At 36.9% G+C, this 15,634-nt stretch overlaps 1 protein-coding gene across 1 annotated transcript; it reads right to left on the reverse strand.

The window, feature by feature from the left end:
- Positions 1–1,279: 1,279 nt before the first annotated feature.
- LOC129429812 (DBH-like monooxygenase protein 2 homolog) lies at positions 1,280–12,040 on the reverse strand. The gene is made up of 13 exons (XM_055186754.2): positions 11,575–12,040; positions 10,289–10,435; positions 9,218–9,370; positions 8,945–9,028; positions 7,380–7,535; positions 7,112–7,214; positions 6,847–7,013; positions 5,454–5,545; positions 5,200–5,296; positions 5,054–5,113; positions 4,137–4,267; positions 3,950–4,058; positions 1,280–1,702 (listed from the first exon to the last, which is right to left on the reverse strand). The coding sequence occupies exons 1-13, from the start codon at positions 11,845–11,847 to the stop codon at positions 1,550–1,552; spliced, it is 1,725 nt and encodes a 574-aa protein (XP_055042729.2). The 5' UTR covers positions 11,848–12,040; the 3' UTR covers positions 1,280–1,549.
- Between the last annotated feature and the right edge of the window lie 3,594 nt (positions 12,041–15,634).

Below are 15,634 nucleotides of genomic sequence, written 5' to 3' on the forward strand. Positions count from 1 at the left end.
AGACTGGATGGATTATGACTTCGTTACATGCTCGTTACTGAAAAAAGTAGTGGAATTACAGGATTTTTTATTATAGGAATTACTTTGTAACGCGTTACTCCCATCACGGCCTGGGACCCATTACAAGGGAATATTTTTTTCCAAGGACCCCCTTAAAGGAAAACATTTTCAATATTTTACTATGTTTTTACCTCAACCCTGTGGACGCAAAAGACCGCTGGAAAACAGGCGATGTCAAAGTCGAGAGGTACACCCCCAACATTAAATTATACATTAAATTAATTACAAAGATGTTAAAAGTTTACTAATGTGAACTTCTGGCATGAATCTCAGAGCAGAGCTCAATATTATTATTGGGCAAAAATAGACCATTTCATTCAAAGGACAAACCCTAGAGTTGTAAATGGACATGTAAAATGTTTCTAGATAATTTTTGCACTTAATAAAGTTACATACCTTCTATGTAAATATCAAAGAACAATTTAACATATTATTTCAATGCATTCTTTGGCACCTTTAACTGTCTCAGGCTTGACTGTCAAATTACATTTTACATTAAACTTACAAATTTATTTTTAGATAAATACATTTGATATGTTTATACATGTTTATCTGTTATTGTACAGAAACACCAAGCAATCAACATTTTGTTAATATCCATTTAATTGTAAAATAATAATAAAAATACAATGATTTTCAGAAGAAACCATAACTAAAGCAAAGAATTTTTGAGTAGACTTTAAAAAAAAAGTAGTTTTATCCATTGTGGTAGTCCTTGCTCACAAAAAGGTTGGAGACCCCTGATATAGACGCTATCCAAGAATGCATTATTGTTAAATATCTACCTGTGATTTCCACTTGAGGGTGCTGTATGTATTTGTCATTTCAACTTCTGAGTAACATCCCAGTGTAAATGATGTTAACACCAAACATTGTTTATTCAGTATAGTTCATATTTCATCTATTTTTGTTATACTGTGTGCTAAGTTGGTATGAATAAAGTGTGTAGTAGTGTATTCATCAAAAATATGCAAGAAATGGTATAAAGAGGTATAAAGTCTGTGCTCTTCCCTTACACATATTAACCATGGTTTTACTTCAGTTAAACAAAAAAAAAACAGTTTACTTTAGTAAAACTATGGTTACCACAAAATGCTAGTAATCAATACACCAAAAAGCCATGGTTACTACACTTTTACCACAAAACAACATGGTTATTTTTTGTAAGGGGTTGGATGAGGGATTTCTTAATTCGTCAAAAAAAAAAAAACTAAAAAAATAATGGAAGATAAAAAGCCTTTATTCTTACATGGCTTTACATAAAAGCAAGTACACCAGCACATTGTGGCTAATAAGCCAACAACAGGGTGTCAAACGCCAAACACACGTAAAAGTCCATTTAAACAATCGAAACAATCATCACTTAATTATAAAATATATATTATATCCTTTGTTCATCTAGAATTTTTTTTTTTTTGAAAAAGCCTTATAAATGCCTTACAGCTCATTTAACATTTTGATATCTTGCTGAATTTTTTGTGACTCATGACTATTTTGGTAATAAAGATGCCAACTGCACCACCAAGCAGATGAGCAGGGATATCCAAGCAAGACGTGCAGTGGTACAACTGTTCCTGCTGCAGGGTACAGAAGGAGTCACTTGCAGATCAGGAATCCTCCCAAAGTAGTGTGACTCGTTCTGCTGTAAGTGCATATGAAAAAAGCTGTCACAAGCTGGCCCTTATCAAAACAAATATATATGTTCTATCCACCTGTCTGTCTGTCTTTCTGCATGTCTGTCTGCCTGTATGTACATCTGTCTATCTAGTTGTCTACTTTCTGCCTGTCTGTCCAGCTATCTGTCCCCTAATCTGCCTGTCTACCTGTCTGTCTAGCCACCTGTCTTGCTGTATATCTGCATGACTGTCTGCCTGTATGTACATCTGTCTATCTGTTTGTCTACTTTCTGCCCGTCTGTTTAGCTATCTGTCCCCTATCTGTCTGTCTGTCTGTCTGTCTGTCTATCCACCTGTCTGTCTGTATGTATGTATGTCTGCCTGTCTGTACATCTGTCTATCTGCTTTCGGCCCATCTGTCTAGCTATCTGTCCCCTATCTGCCTGTCTACCTGTCTGTATGTCTGTCTATCCACCTGTCTGTCTGTATGTATGTATGTATGTCTGTCTGCCTGTCTGTACACCTATATATCTGTTTGTCTACTTTCTGCCCGTCTGTTTAGCTATCTGTCCCCTATCTGTCTGTCTGTCTGTCCACCTGTCTGTCTGTTTATCTGCATGTCTGTCTGCCTGTATGTACATCTGTCTATCTGTTTGTCTACTTTCTGCTCGTTTGTCTAGCTATCTGTCCCCTATCTGCCTGTCTACCTGTCTGTTTATCCACCTGTCTGTCTGTATGTAGTGTGCCTGTCTGTACATCTGTCTATCTGCTTTCTGCCCATCTGTCTAGCTATCTGTCCCCTATCTGTCTGTTTACCTGTCTGTCTGTCTATCCACCTGTCTGCCTGTCTGTACATCTGTCTATCTGCTTTCGGCCTGTCTGCCTCGCTATCTGTCCCCTATCTGTCTGTCTGTCTGTCTTTCTGCATGTCTGTCTGCCTGTTTGTACATCTGTCTATCTGTTTATCTGCTTTCTGCCCGTTTGTCTAGCTATCTGTCCCCTATCTGCCTGTCTACCTGTCTGTATGTCTGTCTATCCACCTGTCTGTCTGTATGTATGTATGTCTGCCTGCCTGTTTGTACATCTGTCTATCTGTTTGTCTGCTTTCTGCCCGTTTGTCTAGCTATCTGTCCCCTATCTGCCTGTCTACCTGTCTGTCTGTCTGTCTATCCACCTTTCTGTCTGTATGTATGTATGTCTGCCTGTCTGTACATCTGTCTATCTGCTTTCTGCACGTCTGTCTACCTATCTGTCCCTTACCTGTCTGTCTGTTTACCTGTCTGTCTATCCACCTGTCTGTCTGTCTGTCTTTCTGCATGTCTGCCTGCCTGTATTTACATCTGTCTATCTGTTTGTCTACTTTCTGCCCGTCTGTCCAGCTATCTGTCCCCTATCTGCCTGTCTACCTATCTGTCTATCCACATGTCTGGCTGTCTATCTGCATGTCTGTCTGCCTGTATGTACATCTGTCTGTTTGTCTACTTTCTGCCCGTCTGTTTAGCTGTCTGTCTGTCTGTCTGTCCACCTGTCTGTCTGTCTATCTGCATGTCTGTCTGCCTGTCTGTACACCTATATATCTGTTTGTCTACTTGCCTGTCTGTTTAACTATCTGTCCCCTATCTGTCTGTCTGTCGGTTTGTCTGTCTATCCACCTGTCTGTCTATCTGCATGTCTGTCTGCCTTTATGTACACCTGTATATCTGTTTGTCTACTTTCTGCCCGTCTGTTAGCTATCTGTCCCCTATCTGTCTGTCTGTCTGTCTATCCACCTGTCTGTCTGTACACCTGTATATCTGTTTGTCTACTTTCTGCCCGTCTGTTTAGCTATCTGTCCCCTATCTGTCTGTCTGTCTATCCACCTGTCTGTCTGCCTGTATGTACATCTGTCTATCTGTTTGTCTACTTTCTGCCGGTTTGTCTATCTATCTGTACCCTTTGTGCCTGTCTGTCTATCCACCTGTCTGGCTGTCTATCTGCATGTCTGTCTGTACACCTGTATGTCTGTTTGTCTACTTTCTGCCCGTCTTTCTAGCTATCTGTCCCCTATCTGTCTGTCTACCTGTCTGTCTATCCACTTGTCTGTCTGTCTAATTATCCATCTGTTTATCTGCATGTCTGTCTGCCTGTCTGTCTGCCTGCCTGTCTAAATGTCTAGGTGTCTACAGGTCGGTCTATCAGATTAAATTTTGTCTCTCTGTCTCTGTTCTTGTTCTCTCTTTCTCTCCAGACATCCAGACTTTTTTAGGGAGTATTGCTGAAGCGTGAACACTTACATAAGAGTTAGAAACTATGATTATCTGATTTATGGTCTTCAGTGTTTGTTGGTATTCATTGATGGATGCATCATTCCAGGTATTTGTAGACATCATAGTGAACCAGTTACTGACAAACAAAAGACACATTATTCAAACAAGTCATAATAAGGCAAGACCAAAGATAATGAATTTGCAATTGAATTACGAAAAATCTGTTGCTCCCATTTCGGTTCCTAAAGAGACCGGATCAGGGAAGCTCTGACAACCACTCAGACTCATAGCAGGATAGTAGTAGAGGAAAGCCAAGCACATCTCATCTGTAGTTGAGAGCCCTCCCTAGACAGAGAGAGATTCTACAAATATTTGAGAGATTTTTACATATGAAGAGTTTTGTTGCAAAACGAGATAACCACCGTTTTTTTAATTGTTCAGAAATATCGTTTTTTGGTTGTGCATTCCAATTAATTTCAATGCAACTGCAGTTGGTTTGTTTTGATTGAAACCTTCATAACTTAAAAAATACAGCTAAGTAGCACCATAAAACAAAACAATAACATGATAACATAATAATAAACATGTTTTGACAAAAATGTAAAAAAATGGTGGTTATCTCGTTTTGCAACGAAACTCTTCATATTCATTCAATATCCATGTTTATTATGAAAGTTGAATTTTTGGCTGGTTTTTCCTTTATATTGAGTAGATACTTAGTTCTTTATGTTATCTTTGAACCATCTTTAACAGGGTGGTTTTTAATTGGTAATACATTAAGAGGAGCATCAAAGTTTGATTTCACATTGATTTCAATCTTTGACATGATCTTACACAGTCAATATTAAAGATATCAAGGTTATATTTTCACAGAATGTTCTTTACATTATGTAGGATGATTTTATGTCGATAACAGTAAATGACTTTAACTGGGTCACAAATTACACCCAGTCGAATCTCAGACATGATCTTTGTTTTAAAGACATGGCTGCAATGGATTTCATGTCAGCTCACATCGTTGTGTTGTCGTTCGTATGAAGCAATTAACTAATTATGACAATTACGACAATAAATTATGACAATTTACTAATATGACATTTAATGCAAAGTTGCTACCTAAAATGTACAAACCCATGTGAGTGTTGTGCGATCCTCTGTATTATAGGTACACTGCACCAGTAGTTCGTCACCCTGTAATAATTTTACAAGGCAGAATTTTATGTTTATACTGAGTAGAATGAAAATATAATGTATTTTAACCACCATATCACACTTACCAACTTCACTGTCTTAGTTTTACCCAAGTTTACCATCTCCTGATATTCAAAATTGTATTGTTCATTCACAGCTAAGAGATCAATCTGTTTTCCATTTCTGAAATGCACAGAGATAATGCATAAGTTCAATAAAATAACTCATATTTATTCATTATTGGGTGCCTCATTTAGAGATGCCCTTTCAGTTCACCATAAGCTTTATGTGATCTTTATTTATATTATTTCTAAACTGTCTATAACATTGTGATGTATACCTGAAGTGTCCGACGCGCACCTTTCGTCCAGCCAAATGTGTGTGTAACATTACAGCGAACACCTGAAGATCTTGTGGGGTCTCAGACAGAACCTGCAGAGCACAGAACAGGGTTTTAGGGGATTCATATCTAGTTTTAAAGATGATACTTTTTTTTAAACCTGTTAGTCTTGGCTAAAGGGACCCTGTAAGATCCTGAGGGGAGGGTCTGAAATGAATCGTAAAGCGGGTGAGATGCATCAGATATAATGTGATGCACTTTCTTTATCACCTGAATATCAAACAAATCTGACAACCCAGACAAATTCACACCCGATACCTTACTGCACTTATTTGTCATAAATTTTAAAATTGAGATTTACATAATCTAAAACTGAATAAATAAGCTTCATCCAATTTTGAAACAGACAAAGAAACTATTTAGTCATGCATGTATTCACTTATAAATGTAAAATGGAAATGTCTTAAAGCCCTCCCCCTTACCTAAAAAATGCACTTTTAAATGTGTTTCTAGCAGAAAATGTACTTATACAAATCCATCTATTCTTCTTTGTGTAATCTCCTTTAAACCGCAACAGTCACAAAAACAGATCACTCAATGTGATGTCACATTGATTACGGCCCACCCATGATCGCTCACAGACGTGCCTTATGAGCACATAGTTTAACCTTCTTCCAGAGACACATGTTTTGATGTAGTCCAAACCACATATGTGTAAGTGTTATACCCCATACTTTGCATACGGGGAGGGGAACAGAAGCTTTCTTTGCATTTAAAGAGACACACACAAAAACAGCAAATTTTTCATTGCAACCACAAATGGCCATGTTCAACATCGTGTAATGAAAGATCTGTGGTGTATTTCGAGCTGAAACTTTACAGACACATTCTGGTAGTCACTCCGCCCAAGTAGCAGTACATTGAGTTCTGAGAATATAGTTCCCAGGATGTATATTGTTAAAATATGGTTGTGTCTCATATGACCTTGTTATTTGTACACGGTGTGACTATACAAATCACATAAATAGGAAAATGTTCGCGTTATTTTGTCACTTATTGGGAGCAGTTTGCTAGCTGGAGCCATTCACTTCCAGTCTTTGTGCTAAGCTAAGCTAGCGGGGGCTGCGTCAGACAGAGTATACGGTGAATAAGCTAAATTCCCAAAATGTGGGTTTGTTCCTTTAAATGCAGAGGTCAGATTTCGAGTATGCATTGCATCTTGACAAGTATGTCATTTTCACTTTCACACTGGTTTACAACCTCCATTTAGAAAGCTAATGGCAGCGTTATTTTTATGGCATCTTTGATGTTCTTTAAAATAAAATTGACTTCCTATCCACGTTTGTTGGTTCATGGAGGTCCATGTTTTGATTGTAGGAAACTGCACATGTACCTGTGGAATTAGAGTAGTGTCACAAAGGCCATATGTGAGGAAAGACTTCGCCAGGGGTGGGATGGCGTATCCAGGGGCGACAGCGAGTCCTGTCATGAGAGCAGCAGCATCATGCTGACGGAGTTCAGATGTGTAGTAGAAACGTAGTCCGGAGCTATCAACTCGACCTGTGGAGAGAAAGGTTTGCATTTTAGTGGCTAAATACCTCATATATTTGTTACAACATGATGTCTTATGGCAGAATCCGTAATCCAATTGGAGATACCTGCGGTTTTATTTGGATTGTTGTAATGCACTTCAAGCCTGTAGAAATATTTAGTAACATTTCCTCCAATTGGAAGTCCTGCCACTTCCGGGAGTTCAAAGGCCTTAAAAGACAAATAAACTGTTTTTATTTTTTATATTGTCGGTTCTCCAAGTAGGGTCTGCTCTGGGATTTAAGTGTTTAAAATAAAGATCCTTATTAGTCTACATTAAGAAAGAGGAAACATCCATGAAATGAAAATACTTTAAAATTCACAAAAGAAACTGACCCCTCCGCCAACTCCCCATACAGCAACAACCTCCATACACTCCTGAATTTTGTCTTCTGTGTAACACTGTGCTTCATAAAGCTCTGTTACACTCGGAGGACAGCGATACAGCAGCAGGTGATGCACCAGATCCAAGTTTTTGATTATTGGCTCAATCTGAAGATTATCAAAGACGGTCAGAGTCAGGGATAAATGTGTTACAGATGATAGATAGACATATGTAATTTCAGGCAAGCAGACAGACAGACAGACAGATAGATAGACAGACAGACAGAGAGAGATATGTCATGTCAGGTAGACTAACAGACAGACAGACAGACAGACAGACAGACAGACTGTAGATGTTATGTAGACAGGCAGACAGGTACTATAGATGGATGGATGGATGGATTAAATGACTGACTGATGGATGGATAGATAGGTAGACAGACAGATTGACAGACAGACAGACAGTTACTGTATATAGAAAAACAGACAGTTGAAAGAAAGACAGACAGAAATACAGTTAGCTGGATAGACAGACAGATTTCATGTCAGGTAGGCAGACAGACAGATAGGAACTGTAGATGGATGGATGGATTGACTGGCAGGCAGACAGGCAGAGAGAGAGAAGTCTTGTCAGGAAGAGAGATCGAATGATGGATGGATGGATTGATTGATTGACAGACAGAGAGAGAGAGAGATTGACTGACAGGCAGTCAGATGGATGGATGATGGATGGATTCATTGACTGGCAGGCAGACTGACAGAGAGAGAGATCTCATGTCAGCTAGAGAGATCGATCAATCGAATGATCAGTCGAATGATCGGTGGAATGATCGATTGGTGCTGTCGAATGATCGATTGATCGATTGATCGGTCGAATGATCGATTGATCGGTCGAATGATCGATTGATCTTTGAATGATCGATTGATCGGTCGAATTATCGATTGATCGGTCGAATGATCGATTGATCGGTCGAATGATCGATTGGTGCTGTCGAATGATCGATTGGTGCTGTCGAATGATCGATTGGTGCTGTCGAATGATCGATTGGTGCTGTCGAATGATCGATTGATCGGTCAAATGAACGAATGATCGATTGATCGAATGAACGAATGATCGATTGATCGAATGATCAAATGATGGATGGATCAATTGATTGACAGACAGACAGACAGACAAAAAGAGAGATGGATGGATGGATGGATAGATGATAGGTAGGTAGATAGATAGATAGATAGATAGATAGATAGATAGATAGAGTTTGACAGAGAGATTGACAGAGAGATTGACAGACAGACAGAAGACAGACAGGTACTGTAGATAGACAGACAGACAGACAGACAGACAGACAGATGAAAGAAAGACAGACATACAGTTAGCTGGATAGACAGAGAGATTTCATGTCAGGTAGGCATACAGACAGCAGGTACTGTAGATGAATGGATGGGTGGATAGATTTATGGATAAATGGATTGAATGACTGGCAGGCAGGCAGACAGACAGAGAGATGTCATGTCAGGTAAACAGGCAGGAAGACAGACATGTATGATAGATAGATCGTGTGTGAAGTCAGACTCACGCGATATATGTGCTGCTTCTGATTGAAGGTTGGTGCTGTCATGATCTTGCAGTGATAGTAGGTTTGTTCACTTGGCACTGTAAACTGAAACATTGTAATTTTTAATATATCAAGCATGTACAGTTTTAACTTTCTGCGTTTTATATGTTTTACTTTAGTTTTTTCTGAATCAGTTCAGAATGTGATTGTTAATGCATAAAGTTTAGTGGCGTCAGCAAAAATAAATCCTTCACATGCAAAATAGAACATAAAAACAGTCAAAATGTCTCTTACATTGACCATGATCATGTCGAAATACCGGCTGTCTGGAGGGGTGACCTGAGGCATGTACTTTAACAGGTTCACCTCCTTTGTGCCTCTTCTGTTTCTGTGGTACGTGATGTCATCGGTCTGTCCATACGCATAGATGAGTTTGATGGGAAGAGTCTAATTATCAAATAAAGCAAAAAAAACACACTTTTATTTCTAGACTTGCAGAATTATAACTCTTAGACTTTTTAAAGCAATCTAAACATTAAAGTCTGTGTAAAGTTTTTTTCAGAAATACATTTCAGAGACTAAACACATTCTAAATGTTAGATTGTATTGTTGAAACACGTCACAAAGACTGTGTGAACTATGTAGTACTGAATTGTGAAGTTACAGTTTAAACAGTTTTTCCACATTTCTGGGTTTTCCACATTTCTGTGTTTAGGATTATTTATATAAAACAGTGGCTCGATGATGCAATGAAGCCACCGAGTATGGCCCCGCCCCTAACACAATCGCGATGTTGTAGCGGTATTTGCGAGTGGGTTTCAGAGCAGAGAGTGGACACGCCCCCAGCGTTTGAGAGCAGCGAATCCTCACTGTTTTTCCAAGGTTTTGATAACTTATTTTATTTACTTGGCGGTTTTAATCCTTCAAATTTGGCTGGGTGGTTAATATGACAGTTTTCTATAGTGTGACAAACTGAGAACACATTTAATATCAGACTTTACATGAACATAAGCTAAATCAGGTGAATGATCTATTAAAAGATGAATATGAAAAAATGCTTCCTCTTTTATAAAATTGACTAAACATTTTATTGACTTCATTTCACTTGACAAACAGGTTCTGTAGTTAATGGAGTTTCTAGAAAAGATGTTGGTCCCCCTGGGACAGGGTATTGAACATTGTGTGGATTCCCAGATTTTGTTTCGTAATCCTTCAGTTCCACTGTCATTGTTTTGTAAATGAAACCGCATATGTCTTACACCGAATGAAAGGGGAGAGTTAAACTGATAGTGTTTTTGAACTACTTTCCTTTGTATACTTATGGCAATGAATACAAAAACGTATACAATGAATACACAGACTCACAGTGATGGGTAAATCATCTTCATCACATGTCTCCATAGACCTCTGAAACTTCATGACTGTTTTCCCATCAAACTCACTTAGAGAAAGGAGTTTGTAGTTTTGTTGCTGGTCCACCACAGGCATCGAATTCCCAACAGCATGCCGGTCCTTAACACGGATAATAACATGTGATAAACAATTATTCATTCATTGTATGTTGTTTAAACAATGGTTATGCAATTAGATATAGGCTAATTCCCAATCAGGTTAAACAGGTATTATTTTAACATTTTGACTATAGTAACAGAGCAAAACACTTTTATTCATATTAGGTTAATTATATTTGCAATCTGTTTTGGAATATTCAATTTGATTATTTTATGGGTTGGCTAATTCATTAGATTTTGTACAAAGTGAAAAAAACACAATAATGATACCCCACCCCTAAACCCAAAGTCACACAGCGGCAAAAGCAAATCGTATAAAAACATACAAATTTAGTTGAGTTCATACAAATATAAAATACGAATTGCCATAAGATTGTGTTGAAACAGACATTTACATATTTGTATACAAAATGTTTAATTCAATTAAATAAAAAAAGTGAAAATAATGTTTAAAATGATAAAAATAAGAATATAAGAATATAACACACTCTCAGAATAAAAGGTACAAGAAGGTCTTACTATTTATCTTAACAAGAGATGAGTTGCTAAAACTTAAAAAATGAAGTTCAACTAGTCAAGATAAATAATAGTAAGTTAAAATGACTTCTAAAAAAAAAAAGTTTTATTTAAAAAAATACATATCTGTACCTAAATGGTACATAGGACCATTTTAAAAGGTACCGTCCCAGTGACAACTTCTGTACACTGTAAAAAACATACTTTGCTGCTTTACATTATTTTGTTGAACTCGGATTTACAAGTCATTTCAACTTACTATTATTTATCTTGACTAGAGATGAGTTGTTATAACTACAGGTGAGTAACAACTCATCTCTTGTCAAGATAAATAATAGTAAGTTGAAATTACTTGTAAATCTGAGTTGATTCAACAAAAAATGTTAAGGCATTTTTTACAGTGTACCTTTTATCTGAGAGTTGCAGACCAAAAAAAAGTTATATGCTAAACTTTCATTACTTTGCAATGAATACAATTCTGACAAAAACTAAAACAATCCATCTTGCTATAAGAATTATGTCAGGTAAATCAGTTAAATACAAAATTGCACAAAACACGCACATAAATGGGGTTTTAATGCCACAAAGTTATTGATATTTAGTGATTATATTTAGATTTTCTACCGAAAAATAGCTGCCGTTTGGTCCGACTCCTCCAATGACGATATCAGCTCCAAACATTCCTCCATTGGGGCTGAAGCCAAAACCAATCCAGCCGCTGGTGTTGACGGTGAGCTCGAATAAAATAGTGCCCTGGATTTCATCGAATCCCCACTTAAGTTGTACCTTCTGCTCGGGGTCCAGGTGTTCAGAGAAAGGAAGAAGAGGATCTTCCTGAGCCCGAGATAACTGGACTGAAATCAAGACCAGGTGCAAAACAAGAGAAAATAGACCCATTTCACCTGCTAAAATGAACAACGTCTTTCTCTTTGCACATGAAAACAGCCCTTGTTTAATAGTGCAACACTTTGTTAGCTGTTGCCGACAACCCTCACAGCTGACTCACAGCTCATCTCAGGTTGCAGTTTGCCTGTTCATTACAGCACTATAGCGACTAGACAATGAAGTTTGTGATAAACTCTAAAAGGTGCTCAGTCATACAGACACATAAAAAAACTGATTAAGCGTTACGTAAGTGCCCAAAAAGGACTTAATAAATAAATATTTATTTTACAGCTCAGATCAACAGTGGCCACTGAAAATCAATTCATGTAGGGCAAAGATGAACTCTTTAATAACAAACAGTTTCAAACCCATTGTTTCCCCTTTAAAATCATTTGATCTATTCATAGAAGCAGCATGAGCCATTATGTGTTCAATGAAAACAAAATATAAAAGAGCTTTCATGAAAGTAAACACTGTGTGTGCACATGCGTGTGTGTGTGTGTTGCACCATTTTGGCTTTTTATTGAATGTCTGCATTCAGAATGATGAATTTTCATCCTTAGTAATTTTGTTTTAAAAGGATGAGTAATTATTTATTATTTAAAAGACACACAATATACCATTCTTTTTAAAAGTAAAAGTAAGGTTGTATATATGGGTAAGTTCACATAATTCAATAAAATATAATTTCACATAATTCAATGAAATATAGAATTTTTTAGGACCAAATTTACTTATTTATTGAATAAAATATGAAATGTTTTTCAATTTAATTTTTATTTAAATAATTGAAATATTTATATTTAATATTAACATTGTATAACTATACCCTGCGACTTATATTTAAATATTTTTAGTTTTTTAAGGACCGAATTTACTTATTTATTGAATATAATTTGAAATGTTTTTCTTTTGAGGGGAAACTATATTGGATTGCAATTTGGATCTTAAATAATTTATTTAAAATTGGCAAAATATGTCTTACATATAAAAGCATATGAAAAATTCCTGTAATTTCCATTAGAAGGCGCGCTATAAGCGTCTCATTAATTCGTGAATAAGATTTCACTAAAAGCATCAGGTGTCAAAAGTGAAAACTTAAAATTTTGTATAAAATCGTTATAATAAATATATAAAACGATATGTAGTTCATATACAAAGAGAAATTCGCTACAGCATGCTCTATAAATCACTTTTTTTATTTAGTGGTCACAGACGACTGTGATTGGTGCGCTAACCTGCGCGGAGGAAAGTACTGAGTGTCAGATGACAACACTGTTTATTGGTATGATCTAAAAGTCCTTTAAAAGCAGGCGCAGAGCTATATTGACAGCTGGCCCGCCCAATCGGAAATAAAAAATACTACTCTGTATAGTTAAACATGGATACTACTTTATGTGGTGTATTTAATCTAGCATGTTATGTTAAAAACAGTACTATAAGTAAGCCTGATAACTTTTTTAAAAACTATTATACAGCAGTTGAATGTTGCGTTACAGTATGGTTCTAATGAGAAAAATATTCCCGAGCAGCTTTCAGCCATGATCACTTTGAGAACTTTTTTTGCAAGCAAGTGGAAAACGTATTTTGAATAACAACACGTTATAAATATGTTTGATATACCATGAGCTCTGTAATTCAGCACTATAAGTCACGCCACGTTTATTGCTACTGCAACACTTTATACAATATAGCCTATTGCTTTTAAGCAACAAATAGCCTATCATAACTATAAGCCTATGAGACTTACTTCAAGAAATGCATTAAAAGAAGAAAGACGTAGGCCGCGAAAATGGTCCGTGGTTTCTAAATTGATGCTTATATATTTTAGTCAAGGAACCTAATGTCAAGTACTGTAGTTGGGTAGTGCAACACTTATCTAAATATGACATAACAAATTACTGATTTAATTATTTTAAACAGATTCATTGTCAGTGCAGTTTTACATACAGTGATGGCCAGGCAAATTGTAATTTCGAGCCCTGTGATAAGTTATTAACATAATTTACAAGTTCCTGTTATTTAAAAGTGCTCACTTTGGTTGACGTCTTCGTTGGAAACTGTAGCGGGACGGGCTGCATCTCTGTCGGCATCCTCTCTGACTCGGGGTGTGGAGGCGGATGGAGCAGACGAGGGCGCTTGGCAATCGTTAGCTGAGCTGCTGGCTAACAACACTGATGTTAATTACTATCGTTAGCATGAACTGCTAGCTAAATCGGGGATGTAGCATTACGAGGTTGTTTGTAAATCTGTTTCAGTAGTTCGCTTCATCTTTCCTATGATGACAGGCAGTGAACCAGGTAGTGATTGACAGTTCTCTAATCCAATTGCGTTGGGCATTGTCAGATTGACGGCAACCTGGCCCAATGGCGTTTAGGCGAATCTTATTTCAAAGAATCCGGACCCTCGGTCCTCGCATAATAACCTATTTAGTGAGTGTTTTAGGGTATATTTGCGTTTATTCACATAATACAATTGGATTAGTTCCAAGAAAAGTGGAAATACGCCATATACCTGTGTATACCCTCACTAAATCACTGTTTAGAAGTGGGTATACGCAAGTCCGACTGATAAAGAAGTGGGTATATGCCGTATACCTGCGTATACCCTGGACTGTCTACAGCACTGAATACAATATAGTTCTCAATTTTTATTCGCTATTTACCTAGGCATGGATGAATAATAAGAGGTCTGTACATGGCAATGACATACTGTATCATGAGTCTCAAACGCGTTTGTTTCCTTATTTTTATGTAAACCTCGTGCACGCAAAAGACCATTGAAAACAGGTGCCTGTGATGTCAAAGTCGAGAGGTACACCCCCAACAATAAATTACACATTAAATTAATTACAAAGATGTTAAAAAGTTTACTAATGTGAACTACTGGCATGAATCTCAGAGCAGAACTCAATATTATTATTCATGACCCCTCTAAATAGGGCAAATCCTAGGGTTGTAAATGGACGTTTCTGGATCATTTTTGCACTTAATAAAGTTACATACCTTTTATGTAAATATCAAAAAACAATTTAACATATTATTTCAATGCATTCTTTGGCTCCTTTAACTGTCTCAGGCTTGACTGTCGACCAAATACACCAGTGCTCTCAAACATGGTGCCCGCAGGCACCAGGTTGCCCGCCCCACACAGAGTCTGTAAGTTGCCTGCTGCAGAAGCACATTCTATTAATAGCCTCAATTTTAATATTTATTTAGTACATATTTTACATTAGCTTGGCTTCTATTATGTGTTAACATTTTAAACAATGATAAAACATATCAACAAGTAAAATCAAATAAAAAGGTTTTGAGTAGACTTTCAAAAAGGTAATTTTATCCATTGTGGTAGTCGTTGCTCACAAAAAGGTTGGAGACTCCTCAACCTCATATAGACGCTATCCAAGGACGCATTATTGTTAAAGTTCTACCTGTGATTTCCACTAGAGGGTGCTGTATGTATTTGTCATTTCAACTTTAGAGTAACATCCCAGTGTAAATGATGTTAACACCAAACATTGTTTATTCAGTATAGTTCATCTATCATGTTTTCCTTTATTATTATCTATTTTTGTTATACTGTGTGCTTATTGTGAAAACAGTTAGTATGAATAAAGTGTGTTGTGTAAATATGCAAGAAACGCTACTGAGGTATAAAGTCCATAAGTCTGTGCTCTTCCCTTACAAATATTAACCATGCTTTCACTTAAAAAAAAAAAAAAGTTTACTGTAGTAAAACTATGCTTACCACAAAATGCTACTAATCAATACACCAAAAAGCCACGGTTACAACACTTTTA

This window comes from Misgurnus anguillicaudatus, chromosome 18 (genome assembly GCF_027580225.2).
Source record: "Misgurnus anguillicaudatus chromosome 18, ASM2758022v2, whole genome shotgun sequence".
In the NCBI taxonomy this organism is placed as follows: domain Eukaryota; kingdom Metazoa; phylum Chordata; class Actinopteri; order Cypriniformes; family Cobitidae; genus Misgurnus; species Misgurnus anguillicaudatus.